Source organism: Triticum dicoccoides, chromosome 1A (assembly GCF_002162155.2).
Source record: "Triticum dicoccoides isolate Atlit2015 ecotype Zavitan chromosome 1A, WEW_v2.0, whole genome shotgun sequence".
NCBI lineage: Eukaryota > Viridiplantae > Streptophyta > Magnoliopsida > Poales > Poaceae > Triticum > Triticum dicoccoides.
Window position 1 is genome coordinate 28,523,669 of NC_041380.1, and position 15,993 is coordinate 28,539,661.

The 15,993-nt window shown below is 43.3% G+C and overlaps 3 protein-coding genes across 4 annotated transcripts in view; 1 reads left to right on the forward strand and 2 right to left on the reverse strand.

Annotated features, from left to right (window-relative positions):
• Window positions 1-445, forward strand: part of LOC119354629 (putative germin-like protein 9-2) — a 630-nt gene extending 185 nt beyond the window's left edge. Inside the window, exon 1 of the mRNA XM_037621388.1 lies at window positions 1-445. This exon is cut by the window's left edge and continues 185 nt beyond it. Coding sequence (XP_037477285.1) covers window positions 1-445 — 445 coding nt within the window.
• A 3,031-nt stretch (window positions 446-3,476) lies between these two features.
• Window positions 3,477-11,987, reverse strand: LOC119360575. 2 transcript variants are annotated; one of them, XM_037626157.1, is made up of 6 exons: window positions 11,972-11,987; window positions 11,028-11,094; window positions 9,581-9,647; window positions 8,770-8,836; window positions 3,912-7,629; window positions 3,477-3,807 (listed from the first exon to the last, which is right to left on the reverse strand). In XM_037626157.1, exon 5 carries the CDS (start codon window positions 7,543-7,545, stop codon window positions 3,973-3,975), a length of 3,573 nt encoding a protein of 1,190 aa, XP_037482054.1. In that variant the 5' UTR covers window positions 7,546-7,629; window positions 8,770-8,836; window positions 9,581-9,647; window positions 11,028-11,094; window positions 11,972-11,987; the 3' UTR covers window positions 3,477-3,807; window positions 3,912-3,972. The 2 variants fall into 2 exon arrangements, with proteins under 2 accessions (XP_037482054.1, XP_037482052.1); XM_037626155.1 differs by lacking the exon at window positions 11,972-11,987 and having other exon boundaries at window positions 3,916-7,629.
• LOC119350406 lies at window positions 7,622-14,472 on the reverse strand. The gene is made up of 7 exons (XM_037618256.1): window positions 14,213-14,472; window positions 13,517-14,075; window positions 11,028-11,094; window positions 10,136-10,226; window positions 9,581-9,647; window positions 8,770-8,836; window positions 7,622-7,629 (listed from the first exon to the last, which is right to left on the reverse strand). Exons 1-7 carry the CDS (start codon window positions 14,332-14,334, stop codon window positions 7,622-7,624), a joined length of 981 nt encoding a protein of 326 aa, XP_037474153.1. The 5' UTR covers window positions 14,335-14,472.
• Window positions 14,473-15,993: the final 1,521 nt, after the last annotated feature.

Consider the following 15,993-nt stretch of genomic DNA (forward strand, 5'->3'; position numbering starts at 1 on the left):
GGTGTACGGTTTCACCTTGACCAAGGCCACTATGATGGAGTTCCCAGCCCTGAACGGTCAGAGCGTGTCCTACGCCATGCTCACATTCCCCCCGGGCTCCGTCAACCCCACGCACACCCACCCACGCGCCTCCGAGCTGCTGATCGTCGCCCATGGCGCGCTCTCCGTTGGGTTCATCGACACCGCCAACAGGCTCTACACCCAGGACCTGGGCCCGGGCGACATGTTCGTGTTCCCCAAGGGGACGGTGCACTACCAGTTCAACCAAGGGAACAGCACCGCCACGGCGCTCTCCGCATTCGGGAGCGCCACGCCTGGGCTCGTGTCTGTTCCCCTCGCTGTGTTTGATACCGGCATCGACAACGCCGTCCTCGCCAAGTCGTTCAAGACTGACGAGGCGACCATCCAGAAGCTCAAGGCAGGCCTGGCTTTCCGGTGCTGTTAACTAATCGCTTGATACCTGCCTACCATGCTGTGTTCTGAGTTTGGGATTTATATAATTCCAGACCCCTGCAAAACTGCAACAACCAAATATAGGTAAATAAAAGGCAAAGTGGGTGATCTTACTGAAAATAAGGTTTATTATATCAGGCAACCAAACCGATTTAGTACTGTAGTACACACCACGTCTGTGTCCAGATACATTCTGGACTGGGTTCATGTGAAATGAAAATTGATTTGATATGGAATTGGACTTTAGAAATACAATTGCATGGGCCAAAGAAAAGCAGGTCACCTCTTTTAACCGAAGAAAATACCAGTTCATTATAAGCTGACGAAACTTCCAAAGGCTTTGATCTGACAGTAACTGCAATTTTCAAATAAAAGTGTATGACAGAAAGATTTCCAAACCAGTGTGTTATCCCTTCTCTAAGAAGGTAATCCATATAGCAGAGGAGACAAGCAAAACCATCAAGGATCTGGAGTCTGACTATAGTTGCATATATAAGATATGACTTAGAACTTGGTGTTTTCATCTAAAATTATTGGAACTATTGGGAAAAATGCAGATAGGTAGCAATAAAGTGATATATCCAAAAGCTCAATTTGTAATATTAGGTATGAAGACCTCTATGTGGATGCTAACAAACAACGACCGAAATAGCAAAACTGTAATGTCATGCAAGTTCTAGGCAGGACAGTATACAGATTTGTAAAATGCAAGGGGATTTCTCTGAGAAGTAAAGCATCTGAGCCCTACAGAAGTTGCATCATGTGGTAAAAAGTACAAACAAAACAGTGAAACTAATTCTGTGGTGCCTATTGCAGGCAAGGCAAGACTCTTGCAAAACTGCAACAACCATATAGCTAAATAGAAGACCAAGTGGATAATCTGAAGACTGAAAATAAGGTTTATTATATCAGACAAAGCAAACAGATTTGGTACTATATTACGCACCCTCTGCCCAGATACATCATCCTCTGGAGTTGAGAAATAGAATTGTACTGGCCAAAGAAAAGCAGGAGATCCTTTTTTTTACCAAAGAAATATACAGGTTCAGTATAAGCTGACGAGACATATTTTGGATCACACAAACCAAAGGCTTTGACCTGGCAATAAGTGCAATTTTCAAATCAAAGTATATGATAGAAAGATTGCCATACCAGGGCGTTCTCCCTTCCATACCAGGGTAATCAATATTGCAAAGGCAAAACCATCAAGGATGTGGAGTCTGACAGTAGTTGCATAAGTTGTAACTCGGTGTTTTCATCTACGGAGGTGAAACTATCATAAAAAATGCATGATAGCTAGCAACAGATAACATACAACCACTCAGCTCATTTTGCTATTTGGTGACTGGTGTATTCTAGGTAAAGCAATTAGAAACAAGTAGAAACCAAGCAGCATCAATTAGGATTTGGAAGCGAACAATATAGGCATGAATCCACCTTCACCTACACGATTTTTCAAGGGGAAATCCATGGAAAAAGGCAATGCAGGCAGGTAAAAGAAGAGTATAGCAGTGTAGACATGGAAACCAAAAGGACTGATTTAGAAACAAAGAATTTGGGTAAGAGATGTCCCGTCTAATTTGGACTAGTGTGTTACAATTAAAGCTAGTGCTCCAAATGCATGTGGGGCAAGATTATTTTCTCGAAGCAGACAATTGATTACATAAATAAATATATTTCAAATGATATGTTGTGTAACATCAAATGTTAAGGCGCATTAGGTCAGGAATCAGGAGCAAGCCACAACAAATCCCTAGATCACCATGCACTTGCTCACCTGAACCTACACCAGCAAAAGCAGACTGCACATCCATCGCGACATGCTAAAGAGAGGATCTCCCTGGCACCAGGATCTTCGTACAGGGAGCTTGAAAAGAAGTATAATTCTAAAATTTGTGCAGAATGACAGATCATATTGATTTCAGCTACGCAATGATAACATTGTGCAAAAATGCAACAGAATTCACTTAGCCGCTTAACATAAACCTCTCAGCTCATTTTGCTGTTTGGCGACTGGTGTATTCTAGATCAAGCAATTAGAAACAAGTAGAATTCACCTTCACCTACACGATTTTCCAAAGCAAGACTCCATGGGAAAAGGCAATGAAGGCAGGTAAAAGAAGAGTATAGCAGTGCAGACATGGGGGAAACCAAAGGATTGATTTAGAAACAAAGAATTCAGGTAAGGGATGTCCCGTTTAATTTGGGCTAGTGTGTTACAATTAAAACTAGCGTCCCAAATGCATCTGGGGCAAGATTATTTTCTGGAAATAGACAATTGATTACACAAATAAATATATTTAAAAATAATATATTGTGTAACATCAAATGTAAGGCACATTAGATCAGATAGGTCCCACTATTCAGCAATATTATTTTCAGGTTCGACGCTCATAACATAATTTATATGACAAATAATTGAAGCGAAAGGGCTTTGCGCAATGAAATATGCATGTGCTCTCGTAAAATGTGGGAATAAATAGTGGATACCTGACATAAAGTTCACTACGATCACTTAAGAAATAGCTTTAGTTGCAAACGAACAACATTATGCACTTGAATCTATCAAATACCAAACAGTGTTTCTGCCTTTCCATTATCATATTAAACTGGAAAGATGTTTCTGCATGTGCCACTCATGAACCTTGAAATATATGGCCGCCATGCTGTTAATTGAATTGGAGTACCATAGTCCTTACACAAGGAAATGTAATACCATTTGAGATGGCATACAAAAATCAAAGGAGTGTTTGAAGTGGTATTTAAGTAAGCAACATTTGCAACGGCATGTAAAATGATTTAGGATTTGCAGTGTCACATAAAAAAATTACGTACATTGAATGAATAATCAGCTTATAATCTCAAGAAAGCAAAATGTACTTGGATCTTCACAAAGAGGTTTTACTCGACAACAAAACATAAGCTCTACTTGTCAACCTGCCCAAGAAATTTGACACATAGTAATCCTTAACTAGCATAGAAAATGAAACTGCGCATATAGAGGAACAACATGGAAGAGGTCATTCACAAACATTACAGTTACAAACATATGCCTATCATTATCAGCGGTTGGACAGAAAGCAACTAACTTTCTGAGGGTAAGCATAGGCTGAAATGAATGCCACTGCCACCTGTTTCTTTTCAAGCATACTCAGGGTTACAAAGTTGCATACAAAAGGAGTTGTTACCATCAACTATGCAGAACACGATTTATAAGGTAAGTCAACATGAAGACCAAACCTGATTACTTGGAATCAGGTGGCATAGCAACCTAATAACCTAACCTGCCTACTTGACACTTGATACAACCAACAGCAAGAACCATCTTCATGCTGCAGCTTTGTCAACGATGTACTGCAAAAATATGAAGTCGGAGTTAGTGAGAGGTCAAGATGAGATACAGTATCTTTGATCACATCTAATTCGACCAAGTTTATGATACAAAAGCTAGATGATACCTACAATTTTGATAAGCAATCAACTGTTAACTTCATCCTGTTGAGCAATATAGCTTTTGCTTCACTTTGTTTTTCTAGCCAGGAAAGTTTCAGGCACAGATGCTGGATCAAGTTCCCAGTAACCACAGAGTTTGTCGCCTTCATTTGTCATGCGGTATGAAGGAATCTGATGTGAGAACATCATCATGTCACTTCTTAGTATTTTCAAGCCACTTGTAGATTCACCCTTCCTCTCTAGCATGAATACAGTACTAAAACCATCCACTTTTGTGAGATAGGACAATGTTAGAGAGGCAGCAGAAATCTCCAGGACCTCCACAAGATCATATTCACAGCTTTTAAAATTTTCAAAGCTCCAGCCACGATTCCAGTTCTTGTATACAGCCCATACCTGGCCAACACGAGGAAGAATTTCATACTTCTTTCCTTTACTAACCGTTGTCACTTCCATGATATGAGAGAAGACACTTGTGCAATCATAGTTGTCACTTTGACTGCTAACTCTGAATATTCCACAGCTAGCAGTTAGACCATTTTTCACCAAACGCTTCTCCGTCTCTCCACATGGACAGTACTCAAGCCATCTTATGCGGATTGTGAGGTCATCTTGATCAACTTTCTTTATGAAGGCATAGTACTTTGGGAACTTGTCGGTCTCACAATAGAGTGCCCAAATTTGTCCACTCTTGAAATTGTCAAATGACCTTATATCACCAAAGTTGAAAAACTCTGGTTCAGGATACACAAAAGTTGCTGGAGATTCAGATTGAAAGCTATCATCCCATTGGTCAACAGTATGAGCATCAATTACAGAAGCCTCTGAGCCATTATCGTGCTTGCCATCTGCATTGATATTTGGTTTCTTCACTCCATTGTGAACATTACCTTCATTTGTAGCAGTGCTATCCAGACCCTCTTTGGTCTTACCAGCAGGCATTTCACACTTAAAAGAGTCTCTGGTAGACGAAACATTGCCTCCAATATTACCTTCTTGAGTGCTACTCCTGTTAAGGTCTGCAGACGAAGATGCTTCTTCCATGTTAGAAGGCATAGATGCAGGATCCAGCTCAAGGGCGCCATTAGGGATATGTGGCTTATCAACTTCTGACAACCTATGAAAAGGGATGTTGTGTGAAAACCTTAGTGTGTCACCACCAGGAATCAAATATGGTTCTTTCTTGTCCGACCGCACAAACAGGCTAACAAAACCTTTAACCTTTACTAAGGGAGTGACGAATGTGCCAATGCCCACAGCAAAGTCTGATTTTATTTCTACAATGTCATAGCTGTAGTTCTTATGGTCACTAGAACTTGAACTCTGGTTGATGTCACATCTCCTCAATAGGGCCCATACTTCGCCTTTCACTGGATAAATCTCATAGCTGTTTCTCTTCTTTCCTTTTGTCCAAGAAACTACATGGGAAAACATTTTTCTATCTTCTGTTAAGATTGTTTTCCCAATTCTGAAACGACCACAAGCAACAGGCATGTCCTTAGAATACCATGCCTTCTCAGCATCATTCAGAGGATCAAACTCTAGCCAACTGAACCACAACATGAAGTTTTGGTGAACCTGCTTAATTCGAGCATAGTACCTTGGCATGAAATCACTGTCATCATAAACAGCCCATATTTGATCAGCTTTGAATTGAGTTGCATTCCTATTTTCCTCAAAGTCATAAAATTCTGGATCTGGATACGAGACATCACCTTCACAAGGAATACTATTGACCACAGAACTAGCAACGCCATCTCTTCCAGAGTTGCGCATTTCCTCTTTTTTGCTTGCTCCTTGTTTCTCATCCAAGCCATTGACCACCTCCACATTTTCATTTGGAGTCTTTGTAATTGGAATACTGCATGCTTGTGTGGTGTACACATTACCATCTTCGTGTACTGTTCCACCATTCTTGTAAGCATTGCTTGAAGAGTATCCTGTCCTTATCCTTTTGGCCACAGGAGAATCATGAATATTATCACTGCCTTTTCTACAACCACCACTGCCATCTTCATTACTGACATTATTTTCCTGCTGGCTTGATCTCTGAGGATTCTGCCCTGTTTTCACTGCACCATTAGCATCCTTCATTATCCCTTTTCCCATGTTTGCAGGTGAAACTTCATCAGAATTTGCAAGTGGTGACCCAGTTCTGCTTGAACCATTTTCTTTATTAAGTGATGCTCTTGGTACATTCATGTTAGTACATGTCCTGGCATTAGCTGTGACATTACTGTCTGACATTCCCATACTGTTAAGATTAATTGATCCTTCATTAAAACTGGGTTTCTGCAACTGAACTTGCTGATTAACAGGAGAAGTTTGCTGACTAGGAAAATGCTGAGACTGTATTCCCCTTTTCTGCATGTTTGTCGGTGAAAGTTTAGCAGAAGACACAAATGGCAATTCAGTTCTATCTGCACCATCTTTTTCTTTGAATGCTGCACTTGATACCTTTGTGCTTTCTGTGGCCTCTTTACTGTTAGGATCGCCTAGACCCTCAGAGCTCATAACATTTGTTGGTACTGCACTGGTTGGACGCCTCTGAGACTGCTGTCGTTGGTCATCAGTTGGAGTTTGCTGATTAGGAACATCCTGAGATTGCTGCGCATATGGCAATTCAGTTCTACCTGCACCATTTTGTTTTTTGGATGGTGCTCTTGATACTTTTGTGCTATCTGTGGCTCCTTTATTGTTAGGGTCACCTACACCCTCAGAGCTCGTAGCATTCTTTGATCCTGCACTGGGTGCACGTCTCTGAGAGTGCTGTTGTTGGTTAGCAGCAGGAGTTTGCTGATTAGGAACATTCTGAGATTGCTGTTGCTGGTGAGCGGGATGGGTCCAACCAGGAAAACTCTGATTGTTTTGTCCCTGGTTAGTAACATGAGCTTGCTGACTAGGAGGGAACTTTTGCGGCTGCATCCCATATCCACTCCATGGATTGTCCACTCCAGCAGGAACAGGTTTCTTGGACAAATCATAGGCAAGGAAAGACCTTGAACAGATTCGGCAGAGGACAAACCTCATAAGCGAGCTAGAAGGATACTGGTATTTTGTTCCACAAGTCAAGCAAATAGTCCAGAAACTGGATAATCCACTTGACTTTCCAGCCTGTTGCTGTGGATTCTTCTGGGTTTGTGGAGCACCAAAGTTCTCCTTGTTATCCTTCTTATGAGCAGGATCAGTTTTCTTTGATGCCCGTGCCCGCTTCTTTGGCATAGGGGCAGAAGTTGCAAAAACTGCTTTCCTTTTATTGTCATGGGAAGAACGTTTTACATGGTCTGTCAGTGTCATGTAGGCTTCACCAATTAACTTAAAAGCAGCTTCAGCACCCGCAAATTTGTTCTTATCTGGATGAAGTAAAAGAGCAAGTTTGCGGTACTGTTTTTTAAGTACCATGTCATCTGCAGTTGGTTCTACTTGAAGAATTCCATACCAGTCTGTCTCCCCATTGATCTTAACAGAAGAAGAGCAATGAACTTCACAAACAGCAAGCAGCTGAGAAATATTTTCAAGGCCAGGAAAAAGCTGGTGAGCCTTGAGAGCCATCTTTTTGGCACCAGGAAAGTCTGCTTCATGCAGCTTTCTTTCAGACACATCCTTGGCTCTTGAAGCTTCTTCCTTGTTGCATTCCATTGTGGTGAACCAAGGAACAGAAATAGGCACTAAACTTGTGAAGTACTCTAAACAAGAACTCTATAATTCGTCTTTATCACAATCCTGCATAAGAATGACAAGATAGTTTTATTACCAACAATATCACTTGGACACAGAATTTCTGCTATGTGAAAGTGTGCAAGAATTTTTTTTCTAACTTTAGAACTTGGCAACCTTAAGGTGAAAGAAAAAGGTAACACAAAATGTCTTGAGAATGAGCGTGTCATAGCCTCATAGGTGATAAGTGTCTAGACTTGTGTAGCATGTCATTGTGTCTCTGAACTTGCATAAGTATAGGTGCAAATCATACTTAAATAGCAATTGATGATCATGTAGTACTTTGAATATATTTAGGCTAGGCTCTACACAAATCAAATGAGGAGCCTGTAAATGTCCAATGACATTGTAAACTTCTTTTTATCCAAATATTAATCATCCAGCTGTTCTAAAGTTTTAGTACATCTTTTACCACAGTGAAAACCCAAAGAACTCCCAAAAACAAGGGCCAAGACATGGAGGCAACCTCTTTATATAATAAGAGTAAATTACTCTTTAGCTAACCAGACTTGTTCAAGTGTGTCATATGGGTTACTGTTCTCTAAATGTGCACCTCTGGGTCACTAAACTAAATTAAGCGAGTCACTCAACATCACCAACATGCCATGTCATCATTACCACACCACATCAGATGAGTGAGTCAGAGTAGTTATGTGTGGAAGCCCATGTCTGTTCTGCGTTCTTAAACTTCCCGTATACCCACATGGCCATATGTGGCCACCACTGAATAAAAACCTGTTCTAATTCCATGTTCACCCTATCTCCTTGATTCTAGCCAAATAACCCTCTATTTCCAAAGATCCCTTCCCCATCTCACATCATTTTTTCACTGAGAAACAATCTCTCACCAAATCCACCATCATCTTAACTACAAAAGGTCTAGCATTAGTACCACCAAAACAAAAGAAGAGTGCATCGTACTCTGTTCCTGATTTGTTTCATTACCCACCCATTCCCTACATACATATCGGTTTATTGGAGTGAAATAAGCCAACACAAGTGCCTGATTCGGTCACAGCATTTCGTTGAGCAGCTGAGGGACTTCCTCGCAAGTATCCAGGCAAGAACAGGCACAGCGCCCAGAAATCCAAAAGAAACAAAAGCATGCTGAGAGAGAAAGAGGAGGGTGGGAAGCAAGAAACGTACCGGGCATGATGGCAGCAGATGAGGCGGTGACCTGCTGATTCTTGCAGCACGCAGTGGTGGGAAATTTCTGCAAAGGGAACACCAACTGAAATGCTCAAAAAGTATACAGCACACATGTTTCCTTTATGCTCTTCTTGCCTAAAGCAACACGAACTCATGATAAGTTTCATCATAAACGAGCCAAACAACTACAGCACACAGCATATTGTCATAGGTTGAATAGTAAAAAAAAACAAGGCATGCAAGGGCACTCCCATGCTCCATACGTAACTATGCCAAGTTGCCGACACACCCATTCAACATGGCATGGCTGTTACGTGCAGTCAACCATTTAATTTAATTTAGTGATCTAGATGTGCAAATTACAAGGATGGTGACATATTTGACACACTTTAATATGCTAAGTAGCCTAGAGTGTAATCTGCTCCTTAATTAAGCTGAGACGCTGACTCGTCTATTGCCAAGATTCCTTCCCTTCCCACATCAATTTCTTTTCACTGAGAAACAATCGCTCCCAAAATCCACCATCATCTTAACTACAGAAGGTCTATCATTAGTACCACCAAAACAAAAAGAAGAGTGCATGGCCCTCTGTTCCTGATTCGTTTCATTACCCACCCATTCCCTACAGACATCGGTATATTGGAGCGAAATAAACCAACATGTGTGCCCAATTCGGTCACAGCATTCGCCGAGCAGGTGAGGGACTTCCTCGCAAGTATCCAGGCAAGAACAGGCATGGCACCAGAAATCCAAAAGAAACAAAAACACCCTAAAAGAGAAAAAGGTGGGCCGGAAGCAAGAAACACACCAGGTACGATGGCGGTGGATGAGGCGGTGACCTGCTGATTCTCACAGCACACAGTGGTGGGAAATTTCTGCAAAGGAAACACCAACTGAAATGCTCAAAAAGAATACAGGTGTGCATCTTTCCTTTAAGCTCTTCTCGCCCAAAGCAACATGAACCCATGATAAGTTGCATTCATGATTAAGCCAAACAACTACAGCACACTGCCTAACTATACCCTGTAGAATACAACTTAGATATCAAATAATGCTACTCCCTCCGATCCAAATTAATTGACGCGATCTCTACACAATGTAAGTAAGATACTGTATAGAGTTGCGTCAATTAATTCAGATTGGAGGGAGTAAAATAAATCTCAAATTTTAAGCATGTCTTATCAGCTTAGCCCCCTCAGGATTATCCTTCAAGCTCCGCCACTGCTCCGTACATAACTAAGCTAATTTGCCAGCACACCCATCATGGTTTTTATGCGCAGGTCACCCATTTAATTTAGTTTAGAGATCTAGATGTGTCCATTAAAAGGATGGCAACATATTTGACACACTTCAATATGCTTACAAGGGCGGGAACTGAGTAACGCACCAGGCACAATGGTGGCGGATGAGGCGGTGACCTGTCAGTTCTTGCCGTGCGCAGTGGTGTGAAATTTCTGCAAAGGAAACACCAACCAAAATGCTCAAAAAGTATACAGCATTCATCTTTCCTTTAAGCTCTTCTCACCGAACGCAAGATGAACCCATAATTAATTGCATTCATAATTGAGCCAAACAACTAGACATCACACTGTCTAACTATATCCTTTATAATACAACTTAGATATCAGATAATGCTCAAAAATTCTCAAATTTTAAGCATGTCTTGTCAGCTTAGCCTCCTGAACACTCTCATCTGAGCTCCGCCACTGCTCCATACATAACTAAGCTAATTCGCTGACACACCCATCAAAGCTTATTATGTGCAGCCACACATTTAATTAAGTTTAGTGATCCAGATGCGCAAATTAAAAGGATGGTGGCATATTTGACACACTTGTGCAATATGTTACGTGAGCTAGAGCGTAATCTGCTCTTTAATTTAAGCTGAGAGGCTGACTCCTCTGGTGCCGTGACCCCTGCCCCTTCCAGCACCATCTTTCCCCCAGTGAGAAAACATCTCTCCCCAAATCTACCATCATTTTGTCACTAGTACAAAATGTCCATCATTAGTACCAGCAAAACAGAGGAGAAGCGCATTGTCCTATGCTCCTGATTCATTTCACTACCCATCCATCCCATTCCCTACAGACATAGCAATAGATCTGGGCAAAATAAAGCACAGACATCCACGACTCAGTCACCGCATTTCATCGAGCAGGCGAGAACAGGCACGGCAGCCAGAGACCCAAAAGCAACAAAAACGCACTGAGAGAGAAAAAGGAGATGACTACAAGGGCGGGAACTGAGAAACGCACCGAGCACAATGGCGGTGGACGAGGCAGTGACCTGTGAGCTCCTGCCGTGTGCAGTGCCGGGATGTTTCTGCAGAGGAAACACCAACTGAAATGTTCAAAATGTGTACGGCAGGCATCTTTCCTTTATGCTCTTGTTGACAAAGCAAGACGAACGCATGATGAGTTTCATTCATAATTGGGCCAAACGACTGCAGCACACAGCATATGCCCGTAAGGTTGAATAAAAGAAAAAAAAAACAAGGCACTGTAAGGGGGCTCCCATGTTTTGTACCCATGGCAGAGCTTCCCTGTGACCAAGGGGGGCTTGGCCCCTGCCTAATCTAGCTTACATGTATCCTTAATAATACAATATAGATATCAAATAATGCTGAAATTTGAAGCATGTCTAGTCAGCTTAGCCCCCTCAGCATCCTCGTTCGAGCTCCGCCACTACTCGGCGCATAAACATAACTAGGCTAAGTTGCTGACACACCCATTCAGCGTGGCAAGGTTGCTATGTGCAGTCATTCATTTAGTTTAGTTCAGCTTAGTTATCCAGATGTGCAAATTATAGGGATGGCGGCATATTTGACACAATAGTTCAGTGTGCCGCGATCCCTGCCCGTTCCCGTACCATTTTCCCCCGGTGAAAAAGCATCTATCCCCAAATCTAACATCCTCTTAATAACTAGTAGTACAAAGTGGCTGCCATTAGTAGCAGCAAAACACAGGGGGGCCGCACTGCCCTCTACTCCCGACCCGTTTCATTGCCCACCCATCCTATCCCCTGCAGGCACGGCGACAGATCGGGGGCGAAATAGACGACGGCCGACCCCGATTCCGGCGCGGCATTTCGTCGAGCAGGCGAGGGCCGCCCTCGAACCCGCCCGCGCGCGGAGATCCAAAATCAGCGCGCAGACTCGCCGGCCCGCGGGGGGCGGCGCGGCGGGAACCGAGGAACGCACCTGGCGGAGCGGACGGGGCGGTGGCCTGCCGGCTCTCGCCGCGCGCGGTGGCGGGCGTGGGCGCGGCGGAGTGGAGGGTCGGAGTCGGCGCCCTGGTCCGTGGCTTCGCGCGCCGTATCGTCTGGGGGTGGGGAGGTGGCGGCAGATGGGTGTGGTGGTGGTTTTGGGGGTGAGGTGGGGATTTTGAGGGGTGGGAGGAGGGAAAGGGCGCGCGGTTTCCCTCCCCTCCCGGCGAAAAAAACATTTCGCCTCCGCGCGCTGGCGGCTGGCGCTACAGCCAGGGTGGAGGGCCGGCCCAGTAGCGCGGGAAGCCACAGCATCCCTTTTCTCGCTTCTTTATTCCCTTTTCTGATTTGCTTTCTATACTTTATATAAACTATTTTAAACATGCATATTACAAACAAAACTCTACAAGGAACATTTGGGAAATGTTAAAACGTGTGTAGAGAAAATGCTTGTCACACATCCAAAAATGTGTATAAAAAATTGATCACGTGTTTACAAAATGTTAATCGAGCCTTTGAGATAATTTCAGCAGGTATTTGGAAAATGTTGATCACGCATTCGAGAAATTTTAAAATTTTATAGCAAAAACAATGTTGACACTGTATTAAAAAATGGTGAGTTTTCTTATCATGCATATAAAAATGTTAATCAGGCATTTGAAAAATGTTGAACAACCATCTGACAAATGTTAAATGTGTATACAGCAAATGTTGGACATGTATTCAAAGAATGTTACACTTGTACTTGAAAAATATTAATCAAACATTTCAAAAAAATGATAAATGTGTGTAGAAAAAAATGATGGTCATGTATTCAAAAGATATAAATCAAACATTTGAAAGATGTTAAACATGTATTAGAAAATTTTATTAGATATATTAAAAATGTGTATGGCAAAACAATGAAACCCGAGATAGAACAATAAAGTGATGAAAAAACAAGAAGGAAAACAAAAACGAAAAAAAACATAAAATAAAGAAAAAACATAGTGAAATCGAGAAAGAAAACCGAACAAAAACAACGAAAAATAAATAAAAGGAAAAACAATGAAAACCGAGAAAAATGGAGAAACCATGGTGGAAAACCAATAAACCGGAAAAACACGGTGCAAACCAGCTCATTTCGCCTAAAGTAGGCCACCTCCAACTAGCCTAGCACGGAACGGACATGAGCCAAGTGGCTATGAGCGTTCTTGATCACCCTGGAAACTAGGGTTCGATCCCTGGGTCCCCCATTTTCTTCTTGAATTCGAACAAGTATTGAAAACAAATATTGAACAAGTATTTAAAAAATGTTGAATGAGTATTAAAAAAATGTTGCACAAGAATATAAAAATTGTTGAATAAGTATTTAAAATGTTGAACGAGTATTTGAAAAAAGTTAAATAAGTATTAAAAATGTTGAGTGATTTTTTGAGAAATGTTGAATAAGCGTTCGAACAATTTGAATGTGTATAAAGAAATATTAATCACTTATTAAAACTATTATTGACATATACGAAAATGTAGACTGAAAACGAAAACAAACATAAGAAAAAACATTCGACACGAAGAGAAGATGTCTATGCTCGGCCTCCAGGGGGTCCACGCACACACGCAACACTCGACACGAAGAGAAGATGATAGCCCCTGAACTGTCGCGCAGCACCATTCCGGCGATTGCCGTCCCTATACATGGGCAATAGGAGCCGTCCACGTTCAATTTCATCCAACCGGTCGCCGGCAACATCCACCTCACAGAAGCTCTTGAAGATGTAGGTGGGTGGAGTATAGGTGTTCTGGGCTGCACTGAATCCACCACCTGCTTCCCCTTCACCGGGTCATAGTTGCGTGAGTTCTGGAGGCCAATCAAAGAGTCAACATAGCCGAGCAGAATACGTCGAGATGCCTCCATCAGCGGTGCAGGTTTATCGTGCGTCAACTCATTCCGGACGTGCCAGCAGATCCATAATGTCATCATCAGCTCCATCTGCTGCGTCTCCGGCAGGTCACAGAGAGCTTGGGCAAGCCACTCTGTACCCATTCGTCGAAAGCTCACCGCCGTTGGAATCCTCCATTGCTTGGCCATGGCTTGCCATAGCGCCACCGCCCTCGAACATCTACAAAAAGCATGAAAAGTATCCTCCAGTTTAGTAGCACAGAGGGGGCATTTGCCAGAGATTTCCAAGCCTCGTCGTTTTTTATTAACCCATGTGGGTAAGCAGTCGGTGATCAATCGCCAAACAAAGGTGCGAACCTTAGGAGGAGCAGGGCACATCCAAATAAAAGCCCATATGGCCCTGCTTGCCGCGACTGATGAAGGCTGAAGACAATCCTCCAGAGCAAGCCGATAGGCACTTCGCATCGTGAAGCATCCATTCCGCTCGGGCGCCCATGCAAGAAGATCCTCGCCCATACATGGTGATATCCTGATTTTTGCTATCTCTTCTGCATCAACCGGGAAGAAGGTCTCCCTCAAAACATACAGCCGCCATGCACCGTGATTATCAACCAATTCGGCCACTCGTCGCAGCTAGCACCTGCCTTGCGGCGTGATTGGCCTGCCCTATCCATTCCGTGGAATCCACCTATCACGTCATACCCGAATTGAGCTCCCGTTACCGACACCCCATATCAAACCTTTTTTCAAAAGCTCCAAGCCATGCTGCACTCCTTGCCACGTGGGCACAAAAGCTCTCCGTGTTTGTGAGGAGCCGCCACGCCTGCCGAGCTAATAAGGCCTGGTTGAATAGTTGAAGGTCGCGGAACCCGAGCCCGCCTTGCGCCTTCGGTTTAATAATATGAGTCCAGGCACGCTAGTGCATTTTCCGGCGCCCCTTCTCGACTCCTCGATAAAAGTTGCGAATCATCCTCATGAGATCCTCACAAGTTGACGCTCAAAGTTTGAATACACTCATGGTAAAAGTAGAGATCACTTGAGCTACGGATTTTATAAGCACTTCCCTTCCACTTTGAGCAAGCTGGGAGCCAATGATACTTATAATACCAGTGGTGGGTAATACTGCGCGTCCGCCACTGTTAATCGATCACTAGTGGGGGTGTTTGCAGCGACGAACGCCCTATCCGCCACTGATAGACATCTTGTGCCCGCCACTAGTACCTAGTTCTGCAGTAGTGGTTGCAAGGAGGCCAATCTGATTCAGGAAACACAGAGAGAGCAGGGAGGGCCGGGAGAATGTTTGTGGCAGTATACACACAAGGAGAATTTGTTACCATCGAGTTGCTTCAGTTGACGTCCATTCCCTTGATCTTTTTTCCTGGTCTATGGGACTACCCTCCCCTGCTTTGTGCTTACGTATACGTATACGTACTTGTATATTCCTCCTCCAACGGAACGGCCGTACATACGTACTCCCTCCGTTCCGTCGTAGAAATGGATGTATCTAGAATTAAAATACATCTATATACATTCATACCTGCGACAAGTAATTCGAAACGGAGGAAGTACGTAACTACGCAGGTTCTCCATCCAACGCGAAAAAATATATTCTTTTGACACATACTGCGTACGGTACGGCACGCCACGTTCTCTCACAGCTTCCATGTCAAAGTCAAACACATGCTCCTACGTGCACTCCATGCATCACGTACGCACGCACGCACGCACGGGTCATGCAAATGCATGAGTCCATCAACCTAATCATCACTCCACACTTATGGCGTACGCAATCGTTTTCCTATCTTCCTCCCCGAGTCACGAAAATCGATCTCGCTTTCCGCCACCATTCTCGGGCGGCTACCCTTCACCGATGACCTTGGTCGCCGAATCCACACGTGCGGACAGCTTTAGACCAAAGTAGCATAGTTTTTGAGGCCGCTCATCGTCTTGACTTCAATGACGATGAGTTGGTCCTATAGTTAGGGATGAATTCAGAATCCACTCTGTTCAAATAAGGATAGTGTGGCGATGGCGGCATCCTCGTGGTCATGATGAGGTGCCAGGTCTAGAGATTCAATGGTGTGTCCGGAGTGTTGCTCCGGTCCAACGGTAGTGGTTTCGCCTTTGGCGAGCCACCT

Excerpts from the sequence above, each read along its gene's own strand:
- LOC119360575 (XM_037626157.1), bottom strand. The coding sequence starts at position 7,545 with ATGGAATGCAACAAGGAAGAAGCTTCAAGAGCCAAGGATGTGTCTGAA.
- LOC119350406 (XM_037618256.1), bottom strand. The coding sequence starts at position 14,334 with ATGGATGCTTCACGATGCGAAGTGCCTATCGGCTTGCTCTGGAGGATT. Across the intron at positions 10,227-11,027 it reads GTCCACCGCCATTGTGCTCG|AAATTTCACACCACTGCGCA; the intron begins GTGCGTTTCTCA and ends TTTCCTTTGCAG. Across the intron at positions 9,648-10,135 it reads GTTACTCAGTTCCCGCCCTT|AAATTTCCCACCACTGTGTG; the intron begins GTAAGCATATTG and ends TTTCCTTTGCAG.